Source organism: Primulina tabacum, chromosome 8 (genome assembly GCF_025594145.1).
Source record: "Primulina tabacum isolate GXHZ01 chromosome 8, ASM2559414v2, whole genome shotgun sequence".
Lineage (NCBI taxonomy): Eukaryota > Viridiplantae > Streptophyta > Magnoliopsida > Lamiales > Gesneriaceae > Primulina > Primulina tabacum.
In genome coordinates this window covers 34,777,988-34,801,171 of record NC_134557.1, presented here as the reverse complement: position 1 = coordinate 34,801,171, position 23,184 = coordinate 34,777,988, and the positions used below count along the sequence as shown (strand labels likewise).

Below are 23,184 nucleotides of genomic sequence, written 5' to 3'. Positions count from 1 at the left end.
AGCATGGTGAGGTGTAATGGGCTTGACTCAAAAACTAACCAATACAAGCCCATTAGGCCCAATAACAAGCACGTAAAATATTTCCTCTTGGCACGTTTTCAAAAATATTACCCGGACCCTCAAAAGTCCTCCATTTTACTAAAAATCGTCTACCGGTTAAAAATACGGTTCAACGTGTAAAATACTGCAAAGGGCCCATTTTCGAAATTTTCATATCAATTACATCATATATTAAATAATTAAATGTAACGTCTGAAAAACCAACATACGTAAATCACATGCATGCAAATTATTTTAATTGCTTAATTATTTTATTTAATTAATTATAAATGCTTGCATGATATTTATTAAATGATTAAAAATATAATTGTATATGATTAAATGATTATATGACATGATTTCATGAAATTAAAAGATTTTGCCCCAATATTCGATAACAGGTAGGGGAAAGGAGATCGGGGACGACCAAGACTAGAATAAATTTTTTTCACTAAATATTTTCAAGGCTTACTAATATGATTAAAAATGATTTAAGTTTTCTAAAAATGTGGGAGTTCGAATTATTTTACGAGTCTAGCTCGATTTTACCCGGGCCGGTTTTGGGCAACAATGAACTTTTAAAATATCAAATGCATTATTTATGAAAAGTAATTTTTTTAAACTTTTATGTTTTAATTAAATTAGAGTTATTGGGCCCAATTTAATTGCTTTAAGTAGGCCCAATTGATCCTATAATTGAAGACCCAAGATCAAAGCCCATCATGTTAATTAAATTATAAATAGGACTCCTAGGCTTTCATAACACCATAATTCACCTCCATCAGCCAAAAATACACATCACACACACTAGAAATTTCGAAATCAAGGTTGTGAAGAAAAGCTTGGGTTCTTCGTCGTCCAGTCGTCCAACTTCGCACCCTCGCTGACGATTGAATATTCGAGCGTTATAATCGCAAAGGAACGTTTTCTAAACTCTTTTAGATATCATATAAATCATAATATGCATAATATAATTGTTTATGAATGAAAAAAATAGGTGTTTGTATATTTTACGGTAGAACATTTATTTTCAAGAATATGACGAGTTTACGCTCGTTTTGAAAACGTTATGAACCCAACGGACACGCTGCCAACTAAGGTTGATTTTTGAATGAAACATGAACAAAATTTAAAGGAAATATAAGCTAGAAAACCGAAGGGAACAAGAGAGGAACCGTGGGTTTTGTATGGTTTGTACAAGATTCAAGGGGCTCGGCTAGGGTGCATGGGATGTTGGGGCTCGACCAGGTCTTGAGGAGGGTTCATTGGGGATGTGGTTAGGTCCTAGGAAGGGTCCTAGCAGGGCTAGGACTCGCATTAAGTGGCTGGATAAGAGTCCTTGCGTGAAAAGTCTCTTCCCATGCAAATTCAGGGGCGGCCGAGAGGTTTCAGCGGGAGGCTTGGGAGAAGGCTTGGCTAGATGGTCTTGGTGATGGCTCCGGGTGGTCCAATGAGGGTCAGTAAGGCTTGGACATTGGTGGTGGCTCGGGCAAGGAGTCCCACGCGAGAAGGAGACTCGTTTGCACCTTTGTGGGACGTGTGGCTGCTGTGCTTAGGCAGGTGGCTTGCTGCGTGGGTTCAGGGGTCTAGGCTGGGTTTGGTTGGGTCTAGGGATTGTCCAGGGTCGGTGAGGGTCCGAGGTGATCGCTGGTTAAGGGGCTAGAAGAGTCCTAAGCTAACTTGGAGTCTTGACCGAGGGAAAGCTCACGCGCAGATTTCTGGGGTCCTGGTTGCAGGTCTCGTGCGTGAGCTAGGGTCAAGCTCTAAGGGTCAGGGCTGGTCAAGTAGGTGCCTAGATGGGATGGCTAGGGTTTGGCTCGAGGTGGTTTGGGCATGGCTCGATTAAATTGGGAGATGGCACGGGTTGTTCATGTAAGGGTCAATTTCGAGAATTTAAGAATAAAAAATTGGAACCATGGGTCCAGGGGGTGGTTCATGGCTCACAAGAGTAGTTTAGGTAATAAAAAGTCTATGTTTAAAGTTTGGGAAGAAAATATTATGTTTTGAATTTATTTGGGAATTAAACGCCTCACGAATAGATAATTAAAGAATTAATCGAAAAGCCTCGAATTAAGATGATTAAAATTATGTAAAATTAGATTTAAGCTTAAATAATTATTAAGGATAAGCCCATGTCATTAAAAGTGAGAAAAAGATAAAATCGAGAATTTTTACGTCTAGGGGCAAAACGATCATTTTACACTTGGGTAATATGTAAAAGCTTGGTAGCGTCCGAAGGGTCATAACTCATGTTAAATGATATTTCATGATGTTTAAAATGAAAATATGATATTTTATGATTTATTGTAAAGCTGTGTAGTTTTTACTGTTTAAAATTTTATTTTGGAAAGTTATGATATGTTATGCTTTTAAAAGAAAATGAAAAATATTTTGAGGAATGTGAATTGACTGTGACAAATGATATATGATTTTGTGGGGATGTCGTGTGGAAAAATTCCCAAAGGGAGTTCATTTACGGGAGAAGGTCCAGAGGGAGCCCATTTTTGGGACAAGGCCCCAGAGGGAGCCCGTCTGTGGGAGAAGGCCCCCGAGGGAGCCCGACGATTGTATTTCCACGGTGGAGCCTAGTGCCCACCCCTATAGACCATGTGGAGCTGAAGGCTGATCAGACAACCAAAGGATAAATGCTAGTCACTATCGAGAATCAAACTTCACCTAAAAAGCTAAAGGATTGAAAGCTTTACGATTTTACGATATACAATTTATTTATGCTTAAAGATATTTTAAATGGTTTATTTATGTTTAAAAGTTATTTTAAATAAAAATATGATTTTTAAATGCATGTGAATATATATACATTATTTGTTATTCATGTTTAGAACATGCTTAGTTTTTAGACTCACTAGGTTTGTATGATGCAGGATTTGATGATTTGAGGAGGCGCTGACACTTGAGTGGATCTAGTGCTGCAGTACACTCTCGAGGGCCTTTTAGTTCCGCACTAGCTTGAGAGATAAAAGATTTGAAAGATTTATGTTAAGAAATTTAATAGAGATATTTTACTGCTTTATTTTATGTTAGATGATATTTTTAAAAGGTCGAGGTATGATTTTTGGTTAATTGACGATTTAGGGATTTATTTTAATGAAAATGTTAAGTCTATTTTATTTAGTATTTTCGAGTTTATGATTTAAAAAAAATGTCGAGGTCGTTTCATTAAAAATAATTATTTAATAATAACATTTGCCTAAAACTGTCCCCGTTCTCCGTTCCTCGTTCGAGCGCGAAATACTGCTAAAAGCCCAATTAAATGCAATCTAGTAATTCATGAAATAAAAGCACATATTCATGTCATAAAATTTCATTTAAAAATAATTAAATAAGAATTTTAATAAACCCTAGATTTGCATGCAGTCAGGGTACGTCGTTCAAATTTTTAGACCTTACAATTCCTGCTCTCCTTAAATTGAATTTCGTCCTCGAAATTTAAAATGTACGGAATTGCTCTAGGTAGTGACTCCTCATCTCAGTCTCGGTCTCCCAAGTAGCATCCTCTTCGGAATGATTCAAGCCACTTGACTTTGACAATTTGGATCACTTGTTCCGGAGTCTCCTCTCCTGTCTGTCCAAAATCTGGGTAGGTCTTTCCTCGAAAAATAGGTTCAACATCAGCTGCAGAGGCTTATAGTTCAGAACATGCAAAGGATTCGACATGTACTTCCGCAGCATCGAGACGTGGAACACGTTATTAACTTCCTCTAGATTCGACGGCAACGCAACTCTGTATGCTATTGTCCCAACCCTCTCGAGGATCTCGAATGGTCTTATGAATCTAGGACTGAGTTTGTATTTCTTGCCAAATCTCATTACTCCCTTTATAGGTGCAACTTTCACAAAGACATGGTCACCCACTGCAAAATCTATATATCTGTGCCGCTTATCTGCATAATTCTTCTGTAAATTCTGAGCAGTTTTCATCCCAATAGACTGGTGATCTAACTTTCTCCTGTAAAGTGCCTCGTATGGAGCCATACCAATAGATAAGCGATAATTGTTGTATTTGAACTTCACGAGACGTATCTTCGGCTTCCAGCTGCCCTGGAAGTCGAACATGCAAGCCCTAAGTAGATCCTCTAACATCTGAATCACTCTATCAGACTGACTGTCGGTTTGAGGACGAAAAACCGTACTTAAAGCAAATTGGTACCCAATTCCTGATGCAGACTCTTCTAGAATGCAGATGTAAACCTCGGGTCCCTGTTAGACACAATGGACACTGGAATCCCATGAAATCTGACTATCTTTTGATGTACAGCTCTGCGTACTGAGTCATGGTGAAAGTCTTCTTGATAGGTAGAAAATGTGCTGATTTAGTGAGCTGTCGGCTATCATCCAAATGACATTATATCCTCCAACTTTCTTCGGTAGCCCTATCAAAAAATCCATAGCGATGTTCTCCCATTTCCACTCGAGAATAGGAAGCGGTCTCAGGTTTCCTTCAGGTCTCTGATGCTCTGCCTTAATGTTAGAACATTTCATGTTTACAATCTTGATTTTGAAGTAAACAAAACTTGTTATTTTATTTCTAATGAATTTACCTAAGTGCGTAGAAAGCTGAAACTGATCAGGCTTCGAACTGATCAGTTACTGAGCCAAAACTGAAGCTATCGAGACGCAAACTGAAAGTACCAACTGATTACCAAAACTGAACCAGTCCAATTGAAATATCAAAGACCAATTCAGTTGAAAGGTGGTTCAGCAGAAGACCTTCAGAATCCTGGCCAGCTAATGAAGAGTCCAACTGACCAGTTCAACTGAATCAGTGAAATAAGTTTAGTTGACGAGCCAACTGATTTCACCACACCAAGTTCAAGACCACTTCAACTAACCAGCTTAGAGCATCATTTAGGATCCGACCAGTTTGCAGAACACGACAAGTTTATCTAAGTGGATTCCAGTTGTGCACAATGGTATAAAAACAATTGTCCGATCAAAGGACAATAATGAACGTTGCAGCAGACCTTAAATTCAATACATTACAGAATGGTTGTCAGAAAGTCCAAGACACACATTTTGAGGAACGAATTCAAACTGCAACGAACATATTTGATGAGTCTTGATGTGCGGTCACATTGCCTCTATAAATACAAGATCAAGACCATCAACAAAACTGTGGAAAGAAAGAAGAGTGTGTGAAGAAAGGGTGTGGAAAAAAACAAGTGTACATATTAGCTTACAAGAAGCAATCATCCCAGATTTGAGGGAACACTTCAACGTGTTATCAGTTTAGATTAGAAGCACATATTCCCTCAGTGTGTGAGAACACTTTTGTGTTGCATTCATATATCAGTTCTCACAACATGCACGCACAATTACTCACATATACACAAAGAATTGAGTCTATTGAAAAGCTGAGTGAGTCTTGTACAAAGACGTAAAACTTGTGTATGTAGTTTTTGAGACATAGACGTTAAACAAGTGTTGGCCGGAAAGGTGCGCCTTCAGTCTAGCCAGTTCAGTTAGGCAGTAGCGTAAGTCCTAAGTTGAGTGGGTTTGTACAAGGTGTTGCATAAATCAAAGTCTTCTAGTAGATCCTACCCGTGGTGGTAGAAAGAGTGACGTAGGAGCAGTTGAAGTCTCCAAACATCCATAAACATATCTTGTATATTTAACTGTTTAACTATTGTTTTAAACTGATTTGATCAGTTCGAGCAAATATCAGTTCGGTTCTCACCATAACTGAACTGATACAAGCAAGAACTGCTCCCCCTAATTTTAGTTAATCATTTTACACAAGCTAAAAGCTTCAAACTAATAAGCTTTCTTAATGAAGGATTACTTCGAGTATTTTCCGCTTGTTTAAAAACCAAACTCGATTTAATTCATCGGCAGTTTACATTCTTAGAACACGAGCTATTGCAGCTGATTGAGAATATTGTGTTTGAAGCACCCTCAGAGATGCCTAGAACCGATCCCATCACTTAACCTCCTTACCTGTCAAGCACTCAGACACAAAGCGCAAAATATCTCCCTTCATGCCCGGCCACCAATACAAGGTTTGCAGGTCCTTATATATCTTTGTACTCCCTGGGTGAATAGAGTACGGGGTGCTGTGGGCTTCCTTCATAACGTCTACTCTCAGCGAATCGCCGCTACGAACCTACAGTCGGTCGCGATATCGGACTATGCCATCCTCAATAGTATACAATCTCAGACCCTTGGACTCATCCCTCTGTCTCCACTTCTGTAACTGCTCATCAGATGACTGCCCTGCTCGAATCCGGTCTCTCAGAGTCGATTGCACTGTCAGGGTATAAAGATTAGGACCATCGCCTCTAGCATAAACTACAATCTCAAATATCTGAATCTCTGCATGCAAGGGTCTCTAAAATGACAATTGAGCAATCACTGCAGCTTTCTACTCAGTGCGTCGGCTACTACATTAGCCTTACCCAGATGGTAGCTAATGTCGCAGTCGTAGTCCTTCACCAGCTCTAACCACCTCCTCTGTTTCATATTCAGCTCTTTCTGTGTAAAAAAGTACTTCAAAATCTTGTGATCTGTGAAAATTTTGCACTTCTCCCCATACAGATAGTGTCTCCAAATTTTCAAGGTGAATACTACTGCGGCTAGCTCGAGGTCATGAGTCGGATAATTCTTCTCATGAACCTTCAACTGTTTGGACGCATAGGCTATAACTCTGTCATGCTGCATCAGAACTGCACCCAAACCTAGCTTCGAAGCATATGTATATAGCACATACTCCCCTTGCCCTGATGGCACAACTAGAACTGGTGCTGAAGTCAATGCTTGCTTCGGCTTTTCGAAACTTTCCTGGCACTCTGATCCCCAAACGAATTTGGAATTCTTCTTCGTCAAGGTGGTCATGGGTACCACAATAAAAGAAAATCCCTGAATAAACTTCCTGTAGTACCCAAAAAATCCTAAGAAACTACGGATCTCGGTCACACTCTTAGGCATTGGCCAATCTCTAACTGCCTCAACCTTGCTGCGATCCACCTCGACTCCATCTCTGGAAATAATGTGGCCCACGGATGCCACTCTGTCTAGCCAGAACTCACACTTGCTGAACTTGGCATACAATTGTCTGTACTTCAAAGTCTGTAGCTCGGTCCTCAAGTGCTGACCATGCTCCTCTCTGCTCTTCGAATAGATCAGAATATTGCCTATGAAGACTATGAAGAACTTATCCAAATATGGCTGAAATATGTGATTCATGAGATCCATGAAGATAACTGGCACGTTAGTTAGTCTGAAGGGCATCACCATAAACTCATAGTGCCCATAACGCGCCTTGAAAGCCGTTTTTGCACATCAGACTCTCTCACCTTCTGCTGGTGATATCCTGATCGAAGATCTATCTTCACAAACACTGAAGCTCCCTGAAGCTGATCAAATAGGTCTTCGATCCTGGGCAGAGGATATTTGCTCTTCACTGTGACTCTGTTCAGTTCTCTATAATCGATGCAGAGTCGCATGCTGCCATCTTTCTTCTTCACAAACAGTACTGGTGCGTCCCATGGGGAAAAACTCGGGCGAATAAAACTCTTGTCAAGCAAATTCTGAATCTGATCTTTCTATTCTTTCATCTCTGTTTGTGCTAGACGATATGGTGCCTTAGAAATCGGCACTGTACCCGACATCAGCTCAACGGAAAAGTCCACCACTCTGTCTGGTGGGATGCCAGAAACATCCTCAGGAAAGATGCTAAGAAAATCTCTGGCGATCTCGAAATCGTCCAGTCTCAGATTGATTAGCTTAGATACTGATACGATGCTCGCAAGAAAAGCTTGGCAGCCTCTCTTCATCGGTTTCCTCGTACAGATATAAGAAATGATGTGCGGCATCTGCTTGTTCCTTCCTACCTCAAAAATAAAAGATTTCCCGCTGGACGGTCGAACAGATACTGACCTCTGTCGAAAATCTATCGAAGCACCATTTGACGAAAGCTAGTCCATGCCCGGAATAATGTCAAATTTAGGCATAGGTAGCACGATCAGATATGTTTGAACAACATTCTTCTGCGATCGAAGCTCCGAATTCTTCACTATTCTCGAAGTAAAAATCTTATCCCTGGAAAGAATCAAAACTTTGAAGCCCAAATCCATGGCCTCTGGTACAATTCCTAGTCGGGTGACAAAAGTCTCGGATATAAATGAATGTGTATTTCCTAAATCTTGTAGTGCATAGACGGCTACACCTGAAATAAATATCCTTCATGCGACAAAATATACCATAAATTCTGTTGGAACATTTCATGTTCGCAATCTTGATTTTGATGTTAACAAAACTTGTTATTATTTTTTAACATATTTACTCAAGTGTTAAGTTATTAAAACAAGAAGCAAACTGAAACTGAATTTTGCACAAACTGAATTTTTTGGGAGCTTCAGTGTTTTTGTGATATCTCTCAACTGGATGATCAAAATGACATCCGTCAATAGGACTGATCAGAAAACACAATTTGGAACAAGTCGTATTTCACATCAGTTGGGCAGAATTAGATGTTATCAAGGTCTAACGGATCCTTGAATTACCGAACTGATTACACGAAAACAACAATCCGTTGGGTATGAGCATTTTCCGTAATTCGATCATATCGCTCCGCTTGGTTATTGAAATGAAGCGATTCAGTATGTGTTATAAAGATAAGATGATTATACACAAATCATATTCAAAAGCCAAAATCTGACTCAAAGCTTAAGATGCTGATAAATGACAATGAAACTACTGGTTTTGAACAAACTGAAGTCAGCTAGGCTGATTTCAGCACACCATCTGAATCTGAACTAGCTGAACTATACCAAACCAGTCGAACTGAACCAGAACAGCTGAAACTGAACTGAACCAGCTACTGATCAACTGAATTGAACCGAACCAGCAGCTAACCAGGTGAAACTGAACTGAACCAACTGAACTGAACTGAACTGAACCGAACCAGCAGCTGACCAACTGAACTGAATTGAACCAGCTGCTGACCAGTTGAACTGAATGGCCAGCTGATTGACTAGAGTTGACCAGTTTAAGCTCGGGAAAATGTCCAGTAAGGCGAATTTGACCGTTGCAATTTCAGAAACAGTAAAGAAACATTCCAAACAGTCATATTCTTGTATCTAAGGTATATATCATTGTTGGAGCCTATAAATACAAGATCTTGAAGATAAAATATAAGCTTTTGAAGAGGATTCAAAGTATGGGCAGTTACCATGAATAATTCAGCTAGTTGAGAGCACAAGCTCTTGTGTGAGGATACATTTGAGATGTACACTGTAAAGGAAAAATTCCTCACACGCAATCACTCACACATATATAAGAGAGTTGAACTTCAAATATTAGTTGAGTGAATCTTCACACAAAGACGTAAAACAATGTGTTTGTAGTATTTGCATATGAGACATTAAATAATATGCTGATTGTGAGATACTTCCAATTTTAACACACATTTTAAACACAATAACACACATTTTAACCAACAACAATTCTCAAATTAGCTCAACTCAACCCTTAAATCTATCTAATTAGAGCATGCAACTTATTTTATTCTAATTTATTGGTTTCAAATGTAGTTCTACTAACCAACTTTACATTTCATGCAATCAAGACAATTTTAAAAGAAATGCTAAGCAAATAGGTTACCGGTGATCAAAGTCGAGTCGGGCTTTGCTTCTGCCTTCCTCTGCGTGCATGACATAGGCCTTACCAGTAGTAGGCATGTTGTTCCTTGAGCAGTCTTCATCTTTGTGGCCCTCTTATTTGCAGATAAAGCACTTAAACGTCCCCCACATGCATTTACCGTAATGGAAACGGTTGAACTGATTGCAAGGCTGCCTCTCCTCCAGTCTCGGGGCACCTTGATTCTGAAGGGGCTTCTGCTGCTCCGACTTCTTAAACTGTCCCTGGGGCTTCTGCTATCCCTGATGTCTTGGAGGCCCTGTGAACTGTCTCTTGTTGGGATGTGAGCTCTGCTGAGCCTGATGCCTCTTCCTCTGCATCTCATATCGATATCTCTCAAAGCCTGCTCTGCCTGAAATGCACAAGCAGTAGTAGCATCATAACTCGCCGGCCACATCAGCATGACATCTCGGTGAATGGTCGGTCTGAGGCCATTCATGAAGTGCCTCAACTTCTCCGCAGCATCCCTAGCTATAATGGGCACAAAGTGACAGCTCCTGTCAAACTTTCAGATGAACTCCGCAACAGAAGAGTCTCCCTGTCGGAGACTCATGAACTCTCAGGTCAGACGCCCCCTGACAGTTTGCAGGAAAGTACTTATCGTAGAAGAGGTCTTTAAACTGATCCCACGTAAGTATAGCTAGGATAACCCCGTGGGCGGCTCCTTCCCATCACAAAGATGCATCATCCCGCAACATATAGGTGGCACATCTGACCCTGTCAGCATCCCTCATGTCCAAGTACTGGAAGTGGAGCTCGAGTGATCGAATCCACCCCTTTGCCACAAATGGATCGGTGGTGCCACCAAAATCTTCAGGTTGAGCCTTCTGAACTGCTCATATATGTCCACCTGGGGTCTAGGAGCTTCCTGAGTCTGCTCCATCAAACGTGCAATTTCCTCCAAAAGAGTAGCAGGATCTCCTGGTGGTGGTGGTGGAAAAGCTCTATCACCTCCAGGATTTCCATCCTGTTTGTCTATATTGGGAGCTCTTGTGGGAGGCATAATATCTAAATACAGCCTAAATTTTCAACGTAACCAACATGCAATTCAATCTAGCTTTTAAATCATTTAACCTCAAAACATATAAACATCTAAATATGTACTGTAAAACATAAGTCATGTAGACATGCAGGTGATATCTTAAAACTATCAAAACATTTAAAACATGTAAACTTACAGACTTGAGGCTTGACGACTGAGCTTCTGAAGCTGGCGGTGGCACAAATCCTCTACAAGAACCATTGCTCTGATACAAACTGAAACGTCTACTACTTAAAGTGCTAGTGAAATATTTTTTTTAAAGCTATGACCGAAAATACACACACTCATAAACATTTAAATAAGTTAATCATGCGTTTTAAAATTCATTCAATCGCTAACTAAAAATAACTGCAGTTACACAAAATCTTAGAATGAGACATCATCGAGGATTTACTGCTTAACAAAAAGAACACCAACGAATATCTGAAATTCTGACAATCACCAGTGCATAAAAGAATATCATAAACATGTGAAACTGCTGTTTAAAACCCCTTACTCCTAAACATAATATGCGGAAGAATGCAAGGTCCTCGGGTTATCATGTGCACCCCCAGCTCTGCCTACTCAGTCTTCAGCACCTCCAGTCTTCACGTCCTCATTATCATCTGTATCAATCATACCTACTGAGTCTAAAGACTCAACACATCTGAACTATAACAACAAGTACATGAACATATCGCGCAACAATGAAAAAAACTGTAATTTAAATAAGTTTCATGATTTTCAAAAGCGCAAACTTAAATATAACATAACATATTCAAATCATGTCCCATTATATCATCATATACATGTTCATTTTTCTTATTGAATTCAGATCATTAATTGTAACTTTTGTATCGGCTCTAAGTCGATGGATCCATCCACGTATAACCGCGATGCCTGGCGGCGGGGACATCAGCGACAATTTTACCTGTCAACTGAGCCTTGGCCTTACATGTTCGTGTTCGTGTTCGTATTAGTCACAACCAACTCACTTCCTTCAAAAACATGTAATCATATTCATCACTTGCAAAACTCATGCATATACATACATTTTCTTAAAACCAAGCATGCAATGTGTTTCTAACATTAACATAAAAATCCATGCTCAATATAAACATATACATTTTTCATATGCAATATCGATTGTCGGGGCACTGCCAGGACTGATAACCTAACTCGGTGCAAAAATACCATTTCCTATTCAAACTTACCAAATGCCTTAAAAACATATTTTTACTCATTTTTTAGACGTCAATTCAAGCTCAAATCTTAACTTCAATAATTCTCTTAAAACTTAGACCGGAGTCCCCGTTTTAGCCCGAACTTAACCAAACCTAAACCATAATTCAACGTTCCTAACCAAACTCCGTATGACCCAGTCAAACCATCAATAACCTTGGACACATTGACATATTAATACCCAAGATGGACCATGTCCACTAAAATCTCCAACCCTCAAGTACAGGACTAGCGCCTAGGCACTGGCTGTGCAGTGCTGCGACGCATGGTGAGCTCCAGGCGCTAAGCACCAGCGATGCGGTGCTACAAGAGCTAAAGCTAAAGCGCTGTGGCGCTTGGTGAGCAGCGCCGCGACGCTACTCCCTGCGACCAGAAACCCAAACAACTTCGAAAGCCAAACTCTACACCGTACTCAACCAGCCCGGACTAGGCTCAAAACAACCCTTTCTAGCCCACCTTTGCACCCTTTTGGATGAACCTAGCCGTGGTCCTTAGCCCCATGCACGTTGCCCTCAACCCTTCGCACAACCTAGCCGTCACAAGACCTAGATCGAGGAACCCGATCGCACCATAACCCAACCAACTTCCGATCTGATCTTAACATCTAGACGCATCATTCAGACATTCAACATGCATACATGGAGCGATTCATAAGAAAAAAAGGATATAGAATGTGCCTTAATGAAGAACGTACGCAAAACGATGACCAACGGAGCGAGAGACGAACACCGGAGAGACGGGGCAACGTTTCTACCGAATTTCCTTGCAAGAAATGAAGCAAAGTTGATGCTAGGTTGGAGAGAAGGGGCAGGGGGCGGCTGAGAGAGGGGAGGTGAGGGTAGGGTTTAGGGAGTGAAATAAAATGATTTTCAAGTAATAGGATAATGGGCCTAGGTTTAGCAAGGTGAGGTATAATGGGCTTGACATAAAAACTAACCATATCAATCTCATTAGGCCCAATAACATGCACGTAAAATATTTTGTCTTGGCACATTTTTAAAAATATTACCCGAATCCTCAAAAAGTTCTCCATTTTGCTAAAAATCGTCTTCCGGTAAAAAATACGGTTCAACATGTAAAATACTGCAAAAGGCCCATTTTCGAAATGTTCATATCAATTACATTATTGAAAATAATTATTTAATAAAACATTTGCCTCAAAATGTCACTGGTTTCCGTTAATCGTTCGAGCGTGAAATACTGCTAAAAGCTCAATTAAATGCAATCTAGTAATTCATGAAATAAAAGCATATATGCATGTCATAAACATGCATTTAAAAATAATTAAATAAGCATTTTAATAAAACCCTAAATTTGCATGCAGTATGGTTATGTCATTCGAATTTCTAGACCTTACAATTTCTCTCTCACATAGGTGATTTTATATTGCTTTAATGTCATATGGTTATCCTTAACATTCACTATTTTATAATTAGAATAGACTAGAGATAATTCACACATTAATCTACTAAATCAGTGCAATTAGGTTGGCCAATTGAACCCAGTTCTTGGGATCTCCAGTCAACGTAGGTTAGGTTTTCCTTCACGTCAATTTATTCTATAGGCTTCAATCCAATTCTCCTTAATGATTTATCTGCTACTATTTAACCATTTGGTTATCATATCCACTATATTATCACTTGACTATATGTAGTCAATAGACATAACTTCAGTTGATAATAATTGTCTAATGGTATTGTGTCTACGACATACGTGTGTAGAATTACTATTATACATATTGTTCTGTGGCATTCCGATCGCATATTGGCTATCGCAATGTATGCATATAGCCGGCACGGGTCTCACCCATCGTGGAACATCTTCTAAGAATATATACAATCATTCAGCCTCTTTAGCACATTTTTCAAGGGCTATAAACTCATATTCTATCACGGATCTCGCTATTACAGTTTATTTAGAATATTTCCACGCAATTGTTAGACCTCATAAAGTAAACAAAAATCTACTTGTAGATTTTGAGTCTTTCATATCATATATTCAATTTTCGTCACTCTATCCTTCAATAACAATGAGAGATCTATTATAACACAATCCATGGTCACAAATGTACCTTAAATTCCTTGGCAATATGATAATTTTTTTTCCATTGTTTAGCTCCTGGATTACTTGAGGATCAGCTTAATTTGCTTACTGCATGGGTTATATCTGTTATTGTACACCTCGTTAGATACATCAGACTTCCAATCACTCAAGAGTATTCTAATTGGAAGATACTCTCACCTCGATTCTTTGATATATGTTGACTCGTATCTATCTGATTTTTAGCCAACGCAGAATCATCCTTATTGAAATTTTAAATAATTTTTTCAAAATAATGGGATTGACTTTGAACTAGCTCTTCTGATGTTAAATGGATTTTAACTCCAAGGATTACATCGTTTAGATCCATATCTGTCATGTCGAATCTTGAATTCAAAACCTTCTTATTGGATTTAATCATCTTATAATTACTTTTGATGATAAGCATATTATCTACGTAAAGACATAAAATGACTGTCATTTTCAGTGTCCTTTATGTATACACATTTGTTGTATTCACTGACTTTAAATACATTTTCTATAATGGCTTTATCAAATTTTTTGTGTCGTTGCTTTGGTGTTTGCTTCAAGCCATACAGAGACTTCACCAATTTATAAAACTTGTTTCATTGCCTAGGTGAAAAAATCCCTCATGTTGTTCCACGTAAATCTTCTCTTCAAAATCTCTATTTATAAAGACAGTTTTTACATCCGTTATGTATACTTCAAGATTCCTCAAGGCGGCAATCGCAAGTATAACTCGGATTGAGGTTACTCTCATTACCGAAAAATAAGTCACTCCCTGAGACCGGGACGTTTGGCACCAGCGTTTTCTCACAATCACATAATTGTAAAACAAGTCTCAGAAGTACATAATTTCCAAACCAAACTATTTATTCATAAATAGGAAACATTATCTTTACAACTCCGAAATAATCACAAAATATTTTATAGCACCAAAATTTAAAACATTAATCATGATGCGAAAGCAAACAAATTGATAACAAAAATGAAACTTAAACATTGACATCGGTCTTTTCTTTCTTCACCATCCTCGGAACTGGGTTTGTCTTTCATCCTCTAACTTATCTTCATTCTTATCTGAGAGGGGGGTGTATGGTCGTCACTCAGTAAGCAGGGAAATTCCTCACATCCTTTAAAATCATTTTTTAAAATAAAAACAATAATGACAGATATATTTTGGAAAACATATATCAGAATTATGCACTAAACAAATTATAAATTTCATGGCTAAATGATATCAGTCCCATATATGTTCTCGTCTCTAAGGGTTGAGGCCAGGAATTAGGTATGTTCAGAATATATATCCCTATCATTAGCTCACAAAGTTCCAGTGATTCGGAAATACAGATTTTATAAATCATATTTTAAACACATATATGTTGGTCGATTTTAAAACATATATCTGGAGTTAAAACAAAAAGCACACTTATTTGGTTGTTCTTGAATAAGAAAAAAGTGTGAAATGATTGATTCAAAAGTGGTTTAGAACTTTGCTCGATTTCGAATAATGTTTGGACAAAACTTCGATTCGATATTTTGACAACACTTTTACTCTAAAATATTGCAGAATTTTGTCTCCCTTGGCAGCTGGTGATCAGCAATCCAGCAGCATGCAACAATCATCGCTAACATAATACCAAATCATAGATTTTTGATAAATTACAAGCTTGAACCACTACAACTCCACCTTCAAGGTTGGAGTAAGTCACAAATGCCAAGAATTTCAAGCAATTAGTCATGTTGTACTTTAACCAAGATTTTTGTGAATGTTTCCCCTAGCTGTTGATGGGTAGAATCATACTGAGTTTAAATAAGTCCTTATTTAATCTTCTCACGAACTAGATGACAATCAATCTTGATTTGCTTTGTATGCTCATGGTACATTGTATTGGCAGCCATATTGTCATGAAATAAAGTGGTTGGCCCATGAAGATTAACTCCCATGTCACGCAAGAGGCCAACAATCAAGAAAACCTCACAAGCAATGTGATTTTTATACCATAATGTTTCAAGATAAAAAAAATTGATCATTTTGAGATTGAAAAAAACCACCTTCAAGCATGATACTCGAGAGTTTAGTGTTCCATTTTCGAGAGCCCCGCTTGAAGCCATATAAAGATTCTTTAAGTGACACACCTTATTCTGCCCCTGAAACTTGTATCCCTGCGGAAAGCACATAACAATGTCTTTATCTAACTCTCTTTGGAGAAAATCATTTGTGACATCCATTTGAAAAAGTGGCAAGCTATAAACCGCGTCCACATTTAGGAGAAATTGAATTGTCACAATTGTAGAGGTGGGGGATAAAGTATCATGAAAATCTACACCAGGCTGTTGCGTATATCCCTTTGCCAGAAGGCGTGCCTTAACTCTGTCTACATTCCCATCAGGTTTGAGTTTAACTTTTTAAACCCATTTGCGGACAATGGTTCGGGAGGATATGCATTAAGGAATGCTTGTTATGGATGGAATTGTAGGACTAGGATATGGTGGATCAATATGAGGAATCATAACTGGCTCATAAATAGCAAGGGAAGGATTAAATAAAGCATATGGTTGAAGAAAAAGGGAAGGGTTTGACCACTGGCAGCAAAAGGAAAAATGGATTCATGAAATAAAACATTCCTTGATACTAGTTTCTTTTTTGAATGAAGATTCAGAAGCTTGTATCTTTTTTGGACTTTAGAATATCCTAAAAAGACACAAGAAAATGCCCTGGAGGAAAACTTATGGCATATTGGCAGAGCTGAAGCACAAGATAGACAACCAAACATCTTGAGATTTGCCAGATAAGGAGGTTTGTGAAACAAGAGCTCAAGAGGTGTCAAGTTCTAGAGGAGTGGTGTGGGGGCTTTGTTAATCAAATAAACATCTGTTAAGACACAATCTCCCCATTATTTCAATGGTATGGATTATTGAAATCAAAGTGTTTGTGCTATATCAAGGATGTGTCGATACTTACTTTCTACTACACCATTTTTTTTGAGGCATTAAGGGCATAAACTTTTATGTATCACACCCAAGTCTGAAAAAACAATTGACGCTCAATTTTGAAAAAATCAGTGGCATTGTTTGTCTTAACAACCCGAATTTTCTTTGAGAATTGGTTGTTTGCCATGAAAAAAAAAACCAATTTAATCAAACTAGGTACATCTATTTTAGAAAGCATGAGGTAAACCCATGTTTCTCGTGAGAAAGTATCAACAATGGTGAGAAAATACCTTGTACTATTGTAAGTGGGGACGTGGAATGGTCCCCCAATGTCTATGTGTACTAGTTGGAATATGGAGGAGGACTTAGATTAACTAGCACATAGAAATACTAATTAGAAACAGGGCATATGAGCCAGTGAGATAGTAAATCATGTTTGGAAATAAAAGGTAATAAATGCATTTTGATATGGACATATTTCCTTGTCTCTTTTGCCAAGTTTCAATATCCGCATATTTACAAGGAGTATTAATAGAAAAAGAATGCAAAATGTTTTACTGAAACATGTTAGATAACAAGGGAAATATATTACTGGTGTTTGACTTTTGAATTGCCTTTGGGTTGAAGTAATAGAGCCCATGCGTCTCCTTACCAATCCTCATCATTGTGAATTTAGATATTGACAAGATGTTGAACTGAAAATGGGGAATATATAACACATTTTTAAGCTCAATGGACTAAGATAATGAGGTTTTTCCTACTTGGTCATTGTTGGTTGTACTATCATTTGACAATCTTACTATGTTAGTGGGATCTACTATGGATTTAGAACCTTGCAACAAAGAATCATCACAAATAATATGTTCATTAGCTCCTGATTCTGAGCTAATAGATTGAAAAGTAGTACCTGCCATGTTAATCATTGGTGCGCTTCCAGTCTTCATAGTGTTCTTTCCCAAGACCTTTAGAATCTCAGCATATTGGGTATGAGTGAAGAGTGGAGCACCACCAATGGCATCAGACTTATTCATCTCAACAATATTCCCTTGATTCAGATTGGCACTTCCTGATGCTTTATTGTTGTTCGAATTATCCATGGCATAACCAACAAGCTTGTAACAGTATTCCTTCATATGAACATTCCAGTTGCAGTATTCACAACTCAATTTCTCTTTTATGGGATTACCACCCTTGGGCTGATTAGTGTAAATGCTACCACCAGAGTCTCAACGAATGATAATGTCCCGTGAGATTCTTCCTGAGAAAGTAATGAAAATGTCTGTCCAATCGTAGGCAACTTGCTCATTATCAAAATCTAACTGCTCACATTCATGTAGCTATCATTCAATCCCATAAGGAATTGGAATAACTTTTTGAAAGGGATCGATTTTAGGTGCCCGAAAGCGCAACGGAAGTTCAAAAATTAATTTTTAACAAGAAAATTTCGGCCACCTATGTACTAGTGTTGTAGCATATACAAAAACACAACTATGACATTCATAGGGTGTAAAGAAATCATACCTATCAACCTCTTGAGGTTGATGATGGCTCCAACTAAGGTGTAAACACCTTAGCTCTTGTATGGCAAGAACTTCTACAAGCTTCCAAAGAGCATTCATTGCTCTAAAATAAAGCCCACCACCAACCAGGTAGATCCCCTCATATTTTGCACTAGAAAAATATGAGGATTTTTCTTTTGAGAACTGAAAGAATTCCTCTACAAAAATGAAGAAAAATGGAGAGAAAAATTGATGCAAATTTCGGCCAAGTGAGTTGTATGGGAGAGAAGATTGAGTTGTCTAGGTTGTGGGAAAAGTAGAAACACCTTTTTGCATGCCATGCAATTTTTTTAATCAAAAAATAATCCACAACTCTTCACCTCCCAAGCATGCAAAATCTAGTGGGCTTGTAACATTTACAAAGGGCCCATGGACTTTTTAATTTAATTGTCTCAAACATATTTGAGCCCAATTAAACTTTACTTGATTTTACTCAAGTCCACTAGTTAAATAATTATTTCCAATTGGGCTCTACAAGGCCCAATATTATTTAATTAATTCAACACTTGAATTAATTTAATTATTTGGACTCTATTAGGCCCACTAGTGTTTAATTAATTCAACACTTGAATTAATTTAATTTAGTCCATAATAATGTTTATGAAAATCACAATTTTCAAATACATTATTCACTTGGCCTACTTTTAATTTAGGAACATATTCATAAATTAAAAGTTACATTTCTCTCATAGAAGTCATATTTCTATTTTTCCTTACGCTTATAAACTCATTTATAAGCCGTTCAACACATGGAACTATTTTAACTTCTCAACGGGATCTAGAAAGTTAGCACTTGTGTGGCCCTCAATGGTTCATTGATACAACTAGCCGTGGGTTCACATCTCCATGTGATTCGGACTAAACATGTCCTTATATGAGCATACCCCAATTGCCTCATTCTTACTTATCAACTCCTTGATAACAAGAACGTCAGAACTCAAGTCTGATAGTACCCAACCAATCATGTTAAACGCCTAGCAGCATCGCTTACATGATTCCCTAGGTATCAAATGATAGTGCCTACAAGAACCATTCAATTATGGTTAGCGTACAGTGGTGAATCCCGAAGGTAAGTGGTGAATCCCGGACTACAATGCATCGACTCCTATATGTTTCGACAGAACACCCAACCTTGCCACCTGATGACCCCATGAGAGTCGGTAAACAAGTCAAAGTGTAATTCTAGCACATAGAGTCAATGTTGTCCCGGGTCATAAGGACTAATGGTGTACAACCATAAACTAGGACTTTTCCACTCGATAAGTGAGAACCACTTGGAAAGTCCTTTATGGAGGGTTGTTCAGTGCACTCTACCAGGAGCACCTATCTGCATGCTCGGACATCACAATGTCCCCTACCAATGAAACATGGTACTCACATCGCAGATACTAGTCTCGAACTCGAGCGGCCTATATCCTTCTTAATGGCGGCTGAATCGACTAGGAACCGTTTAGAATATACAGTATTACAAATATGAGTTTCATGATACTCATCATATGAGCATCTCATATTCTTTCTACTATTTGTATATTCAAGGGCTTTATCTATGCAACTAGCATGGGTATACATATAAAGAAGTGCCAAAATAATAATTTCAAATATTATTAAAATAAAGACTGTTCATACATAGAGTTTAAACATGAACCCTCGGCCAACATTTGGCACGACGGGCACCTACTCTAACACTTTTGATGCTAATCGTGCTCCAAATATTTCTTCGCAGTCTCACATTCGCTTGAAGACAAGTCGAGACAATGTTGTTATCTTGACTTAGATGTCATATCTCTCTGTTCAAAGAGAAAATTCTTGATCCATTGATTTTGCAAATTGCTCATTGAGATCTACTCAGACTGTTGAAGCCTAGATTATTCCACCAAATGATCATTGACAAGATTTATTCCATGAGTATCAGAAAGATGGATGTACAGGTGATCATTGAAGCTGGTATTAGTTGCCATCAAATCGATGAAAGAAAATCGCTACAATTTCCTGTGAACAACCTTAGGGACAAAACCTAGGATCTGGTACCACGTAAAGAAGTGAACGAGCTGAGAAAATCTCATTGAATCAGAAAAATGTTCGTTCTAGTCTCTACTTCATGTACAAGATATTATATACACTTTGTGGAAGAAACTGAAACTGAAACTGAAACTGAAACAGAAACAGTAACCGACTAAAGTAATATTCATCTAATTACTAGCAGTAATGTGTTTCCCTTTATTGACTAACTACTAACTACGATTGACAAAACACTATGTTTTTCTTTCACGTGTAAAGCTAAGAGGCTCGAAAAGTAATCGATTTTTGAATTTACGATAGCTATCCTGACACTTGATCCAGTATTTTCTTTATATTGTTTCCATATTATCGGATGTCCTCGAAGAGAGGGCAAAGCAATGGTTGATTACTATATGCATTGCAAGAGTTGGCTATCTGTGGCATCGATTGTTCAAGTTCGTGAAGAGGGCTGGACGAGTGGAGTACGAGTGTAATCAATACGTATGACTGACCGAAGATTTCAGTTGGGAATAAATCTAGCAAGCGGACTAGGTCAAGTTATAATAAATGGATGATGAGTCCAAGTATCGATCCCACAACGGTACCAAACTCTACTATATTGACACGTGTTAAAATTCAATTAATTATTTAATTCTTGACCACGGTGAAATCCCCAAATTTATTTGTTAAACGATTCCTCGAGTTAATAAACCTATTTAAATCTAACAATCTAATTATTTCAAATTGAATTTAATTAGATCTAAATGCATTAAATCTTCGTGGAATTTCAGTTTTCACCTAAAACCGCACACTGAAACCGAATACTATTTCTAGTCAGTTTAACCATGTGTTGATGACGTCTTTGTTGCTGTATTTAACCAATCATCTTCCGATTCGTGATTAATCAACAGACATATAAATAGTTGATCAGGCTATTAACAAGAAATATTAAACTAACATCAATCAATAATTAAAATCAAGAAAAATAATATATTGAAAATAAACCAAATATCAAACAAAATATTGTTTGGCCCTATCTTGATCTTAGTCTAAATAAAATTACTCCATGAATTCAAAACAAAATTGCAAAGTCATATTTAAGTTCATAGTAGAAAACAAAATTAAGGATGAGTGAAAGGAATTCTCAGTGATTTGTGGCAGTGTGATGAGGAATTCCTCCAGTTTTTGCCTATGTCTTCTTCCATGTTTCTTTTCTCTTCTTCCTCCATGGTGTTGTCTTCCGTGTAGTCTTCTATTCTGCACTTTTGTCTTCTCTCCTCTACATCTCTCTTCTTTTCTCTCACTGTTCAGGTTTCTGTACACTTTTGTCTCTCTCTTCCTCCTTGGTGTTGTGCCTCTCTCTTTCGCGCTGATTTTTTCTCTTTTTGCGCCTCCTTTTTCTTCTCACGTACGCCACCTTTTATAATTCTTCATGGGCCTCATCCTTTAAATCTTTGAAGCTCTTCTCATGTTTAAAATTGTAGATAATATTTTATTTTTCAATTTTGAGGCTTCATATCTCAATATCAACACAGATTTTCTTCCAAAATTTCAACATTATCAAGGAATAAAATATAAGAATATTTTATTTCCTTCCTCTTGGTATTTTGTTGCTTTTGAAGTCTTTCAAAATCATATTATCTCCTAAATTATGCATTTTTTTCCTCTTCTATTCAAATCTACAATCATTATAAACTTAATTAAGATAAGCACAAAATTAAGGGTAATAATTCTAGATAAGCACAAATATTATAAAATAGAATCCCTAAAATCTCTATAAGATTTGGGCTTATCAATCCCCCCACATTTAACCTTTGTCTGTCCTCGAACAAATCAAAGAATAAAAACATAACCGAGGAATATTCAATGATTCACCACAAAAATGACACAATCAACACTTTTCAACCTACCAAATTCCGTCATACTCAATCAAAAGATCACACTTTGAAGATCATAAAATTCACTTTCGTTGCAACTTCAAAACTCAAGCATTCACTAGAAATGATCAAGATAATGAGACGTGAGTAGTGTGGAAGTCAAAACTCATATTCCTCAAAGGTGTTTTGTTCAAGGAGTACTCATATTTATTTATTTTTTTTTAGAAACTCTCCATAAGCTTATCTTTCATATCTTTCTCCACTAAAAGTTGGAGGAATATGACTCGGTCAATAGGTGTCTTTTCAAGCTTATAATGTTAGGTCACGGCTCACGGCTACAATAAAGATAGGGAGATTCAAAATGAGAGAAATAAACAATTTAATCATGCAGCGCATTCTTTCATCTCCTATCTTCCTTGCCTTATTGAATTTCATCATTTCTCCACCTAATTTTTTCATCTTCCTTGTATTTTCGTTCATATTCCCCCATATTTTTTTTCTCTTCCTCCTGCTTTTTTCAATCTTCAACAGCATTCCTTTTTAGTTTTTTCAATCACTACATTATACAACATTCCTTCATTCTTCCTTTTTTTTTTCATTATATATATATATATATATTTTTCATCAATCCTCTTCCCTTTCTTCATGATTTTTTTCTTCAAACTCCTCCAATTTTTCTTATCAATTATTAACACATGGGAGTTATTAAAAATTTTAAAGCGCTAAAGGGGTTTATTTCTCTCAAAATTAAGGTAGAGGATAGTGTATGAGCTAAAATTGGGTAGTTGATGTGGAATTT

At 37.6% G+C, this 23,184-nt stretch overlaps 1 protein-coding gene across 1 annotated transcript; it reads right to left on the bottom strand.

Moving 5' to 3' along the window:
• Nucleotides 1-3,594: 3,594 nt before the first annotated feature.
• On the bottom strand, nucleotides 3,595-7,829 carry LOC142554696 (uncharacterized). Its single transcript, XM_075665365.1, has 5 exons — nucleotides 7,658-7,829; nucleotides 7,350-7,528; nucleotides 6,732-7,221; nucleotides 6,185-6,369; nucleotides 3,595-4,257 (listed from the first exon to the last, which is right to left on the bottom strand). The coding sequence occupies exons 1-5, from the start codon at nucleotides 7,827-7,829 to the stop codon at nucleotides 3,595-3,597; spliced, it is 1,689 nt and encodes a 562-aa protein (XP_075521480.1).
• Nucleotides 7,830-23,184: the final 15,355 nt, after the last annotated feature.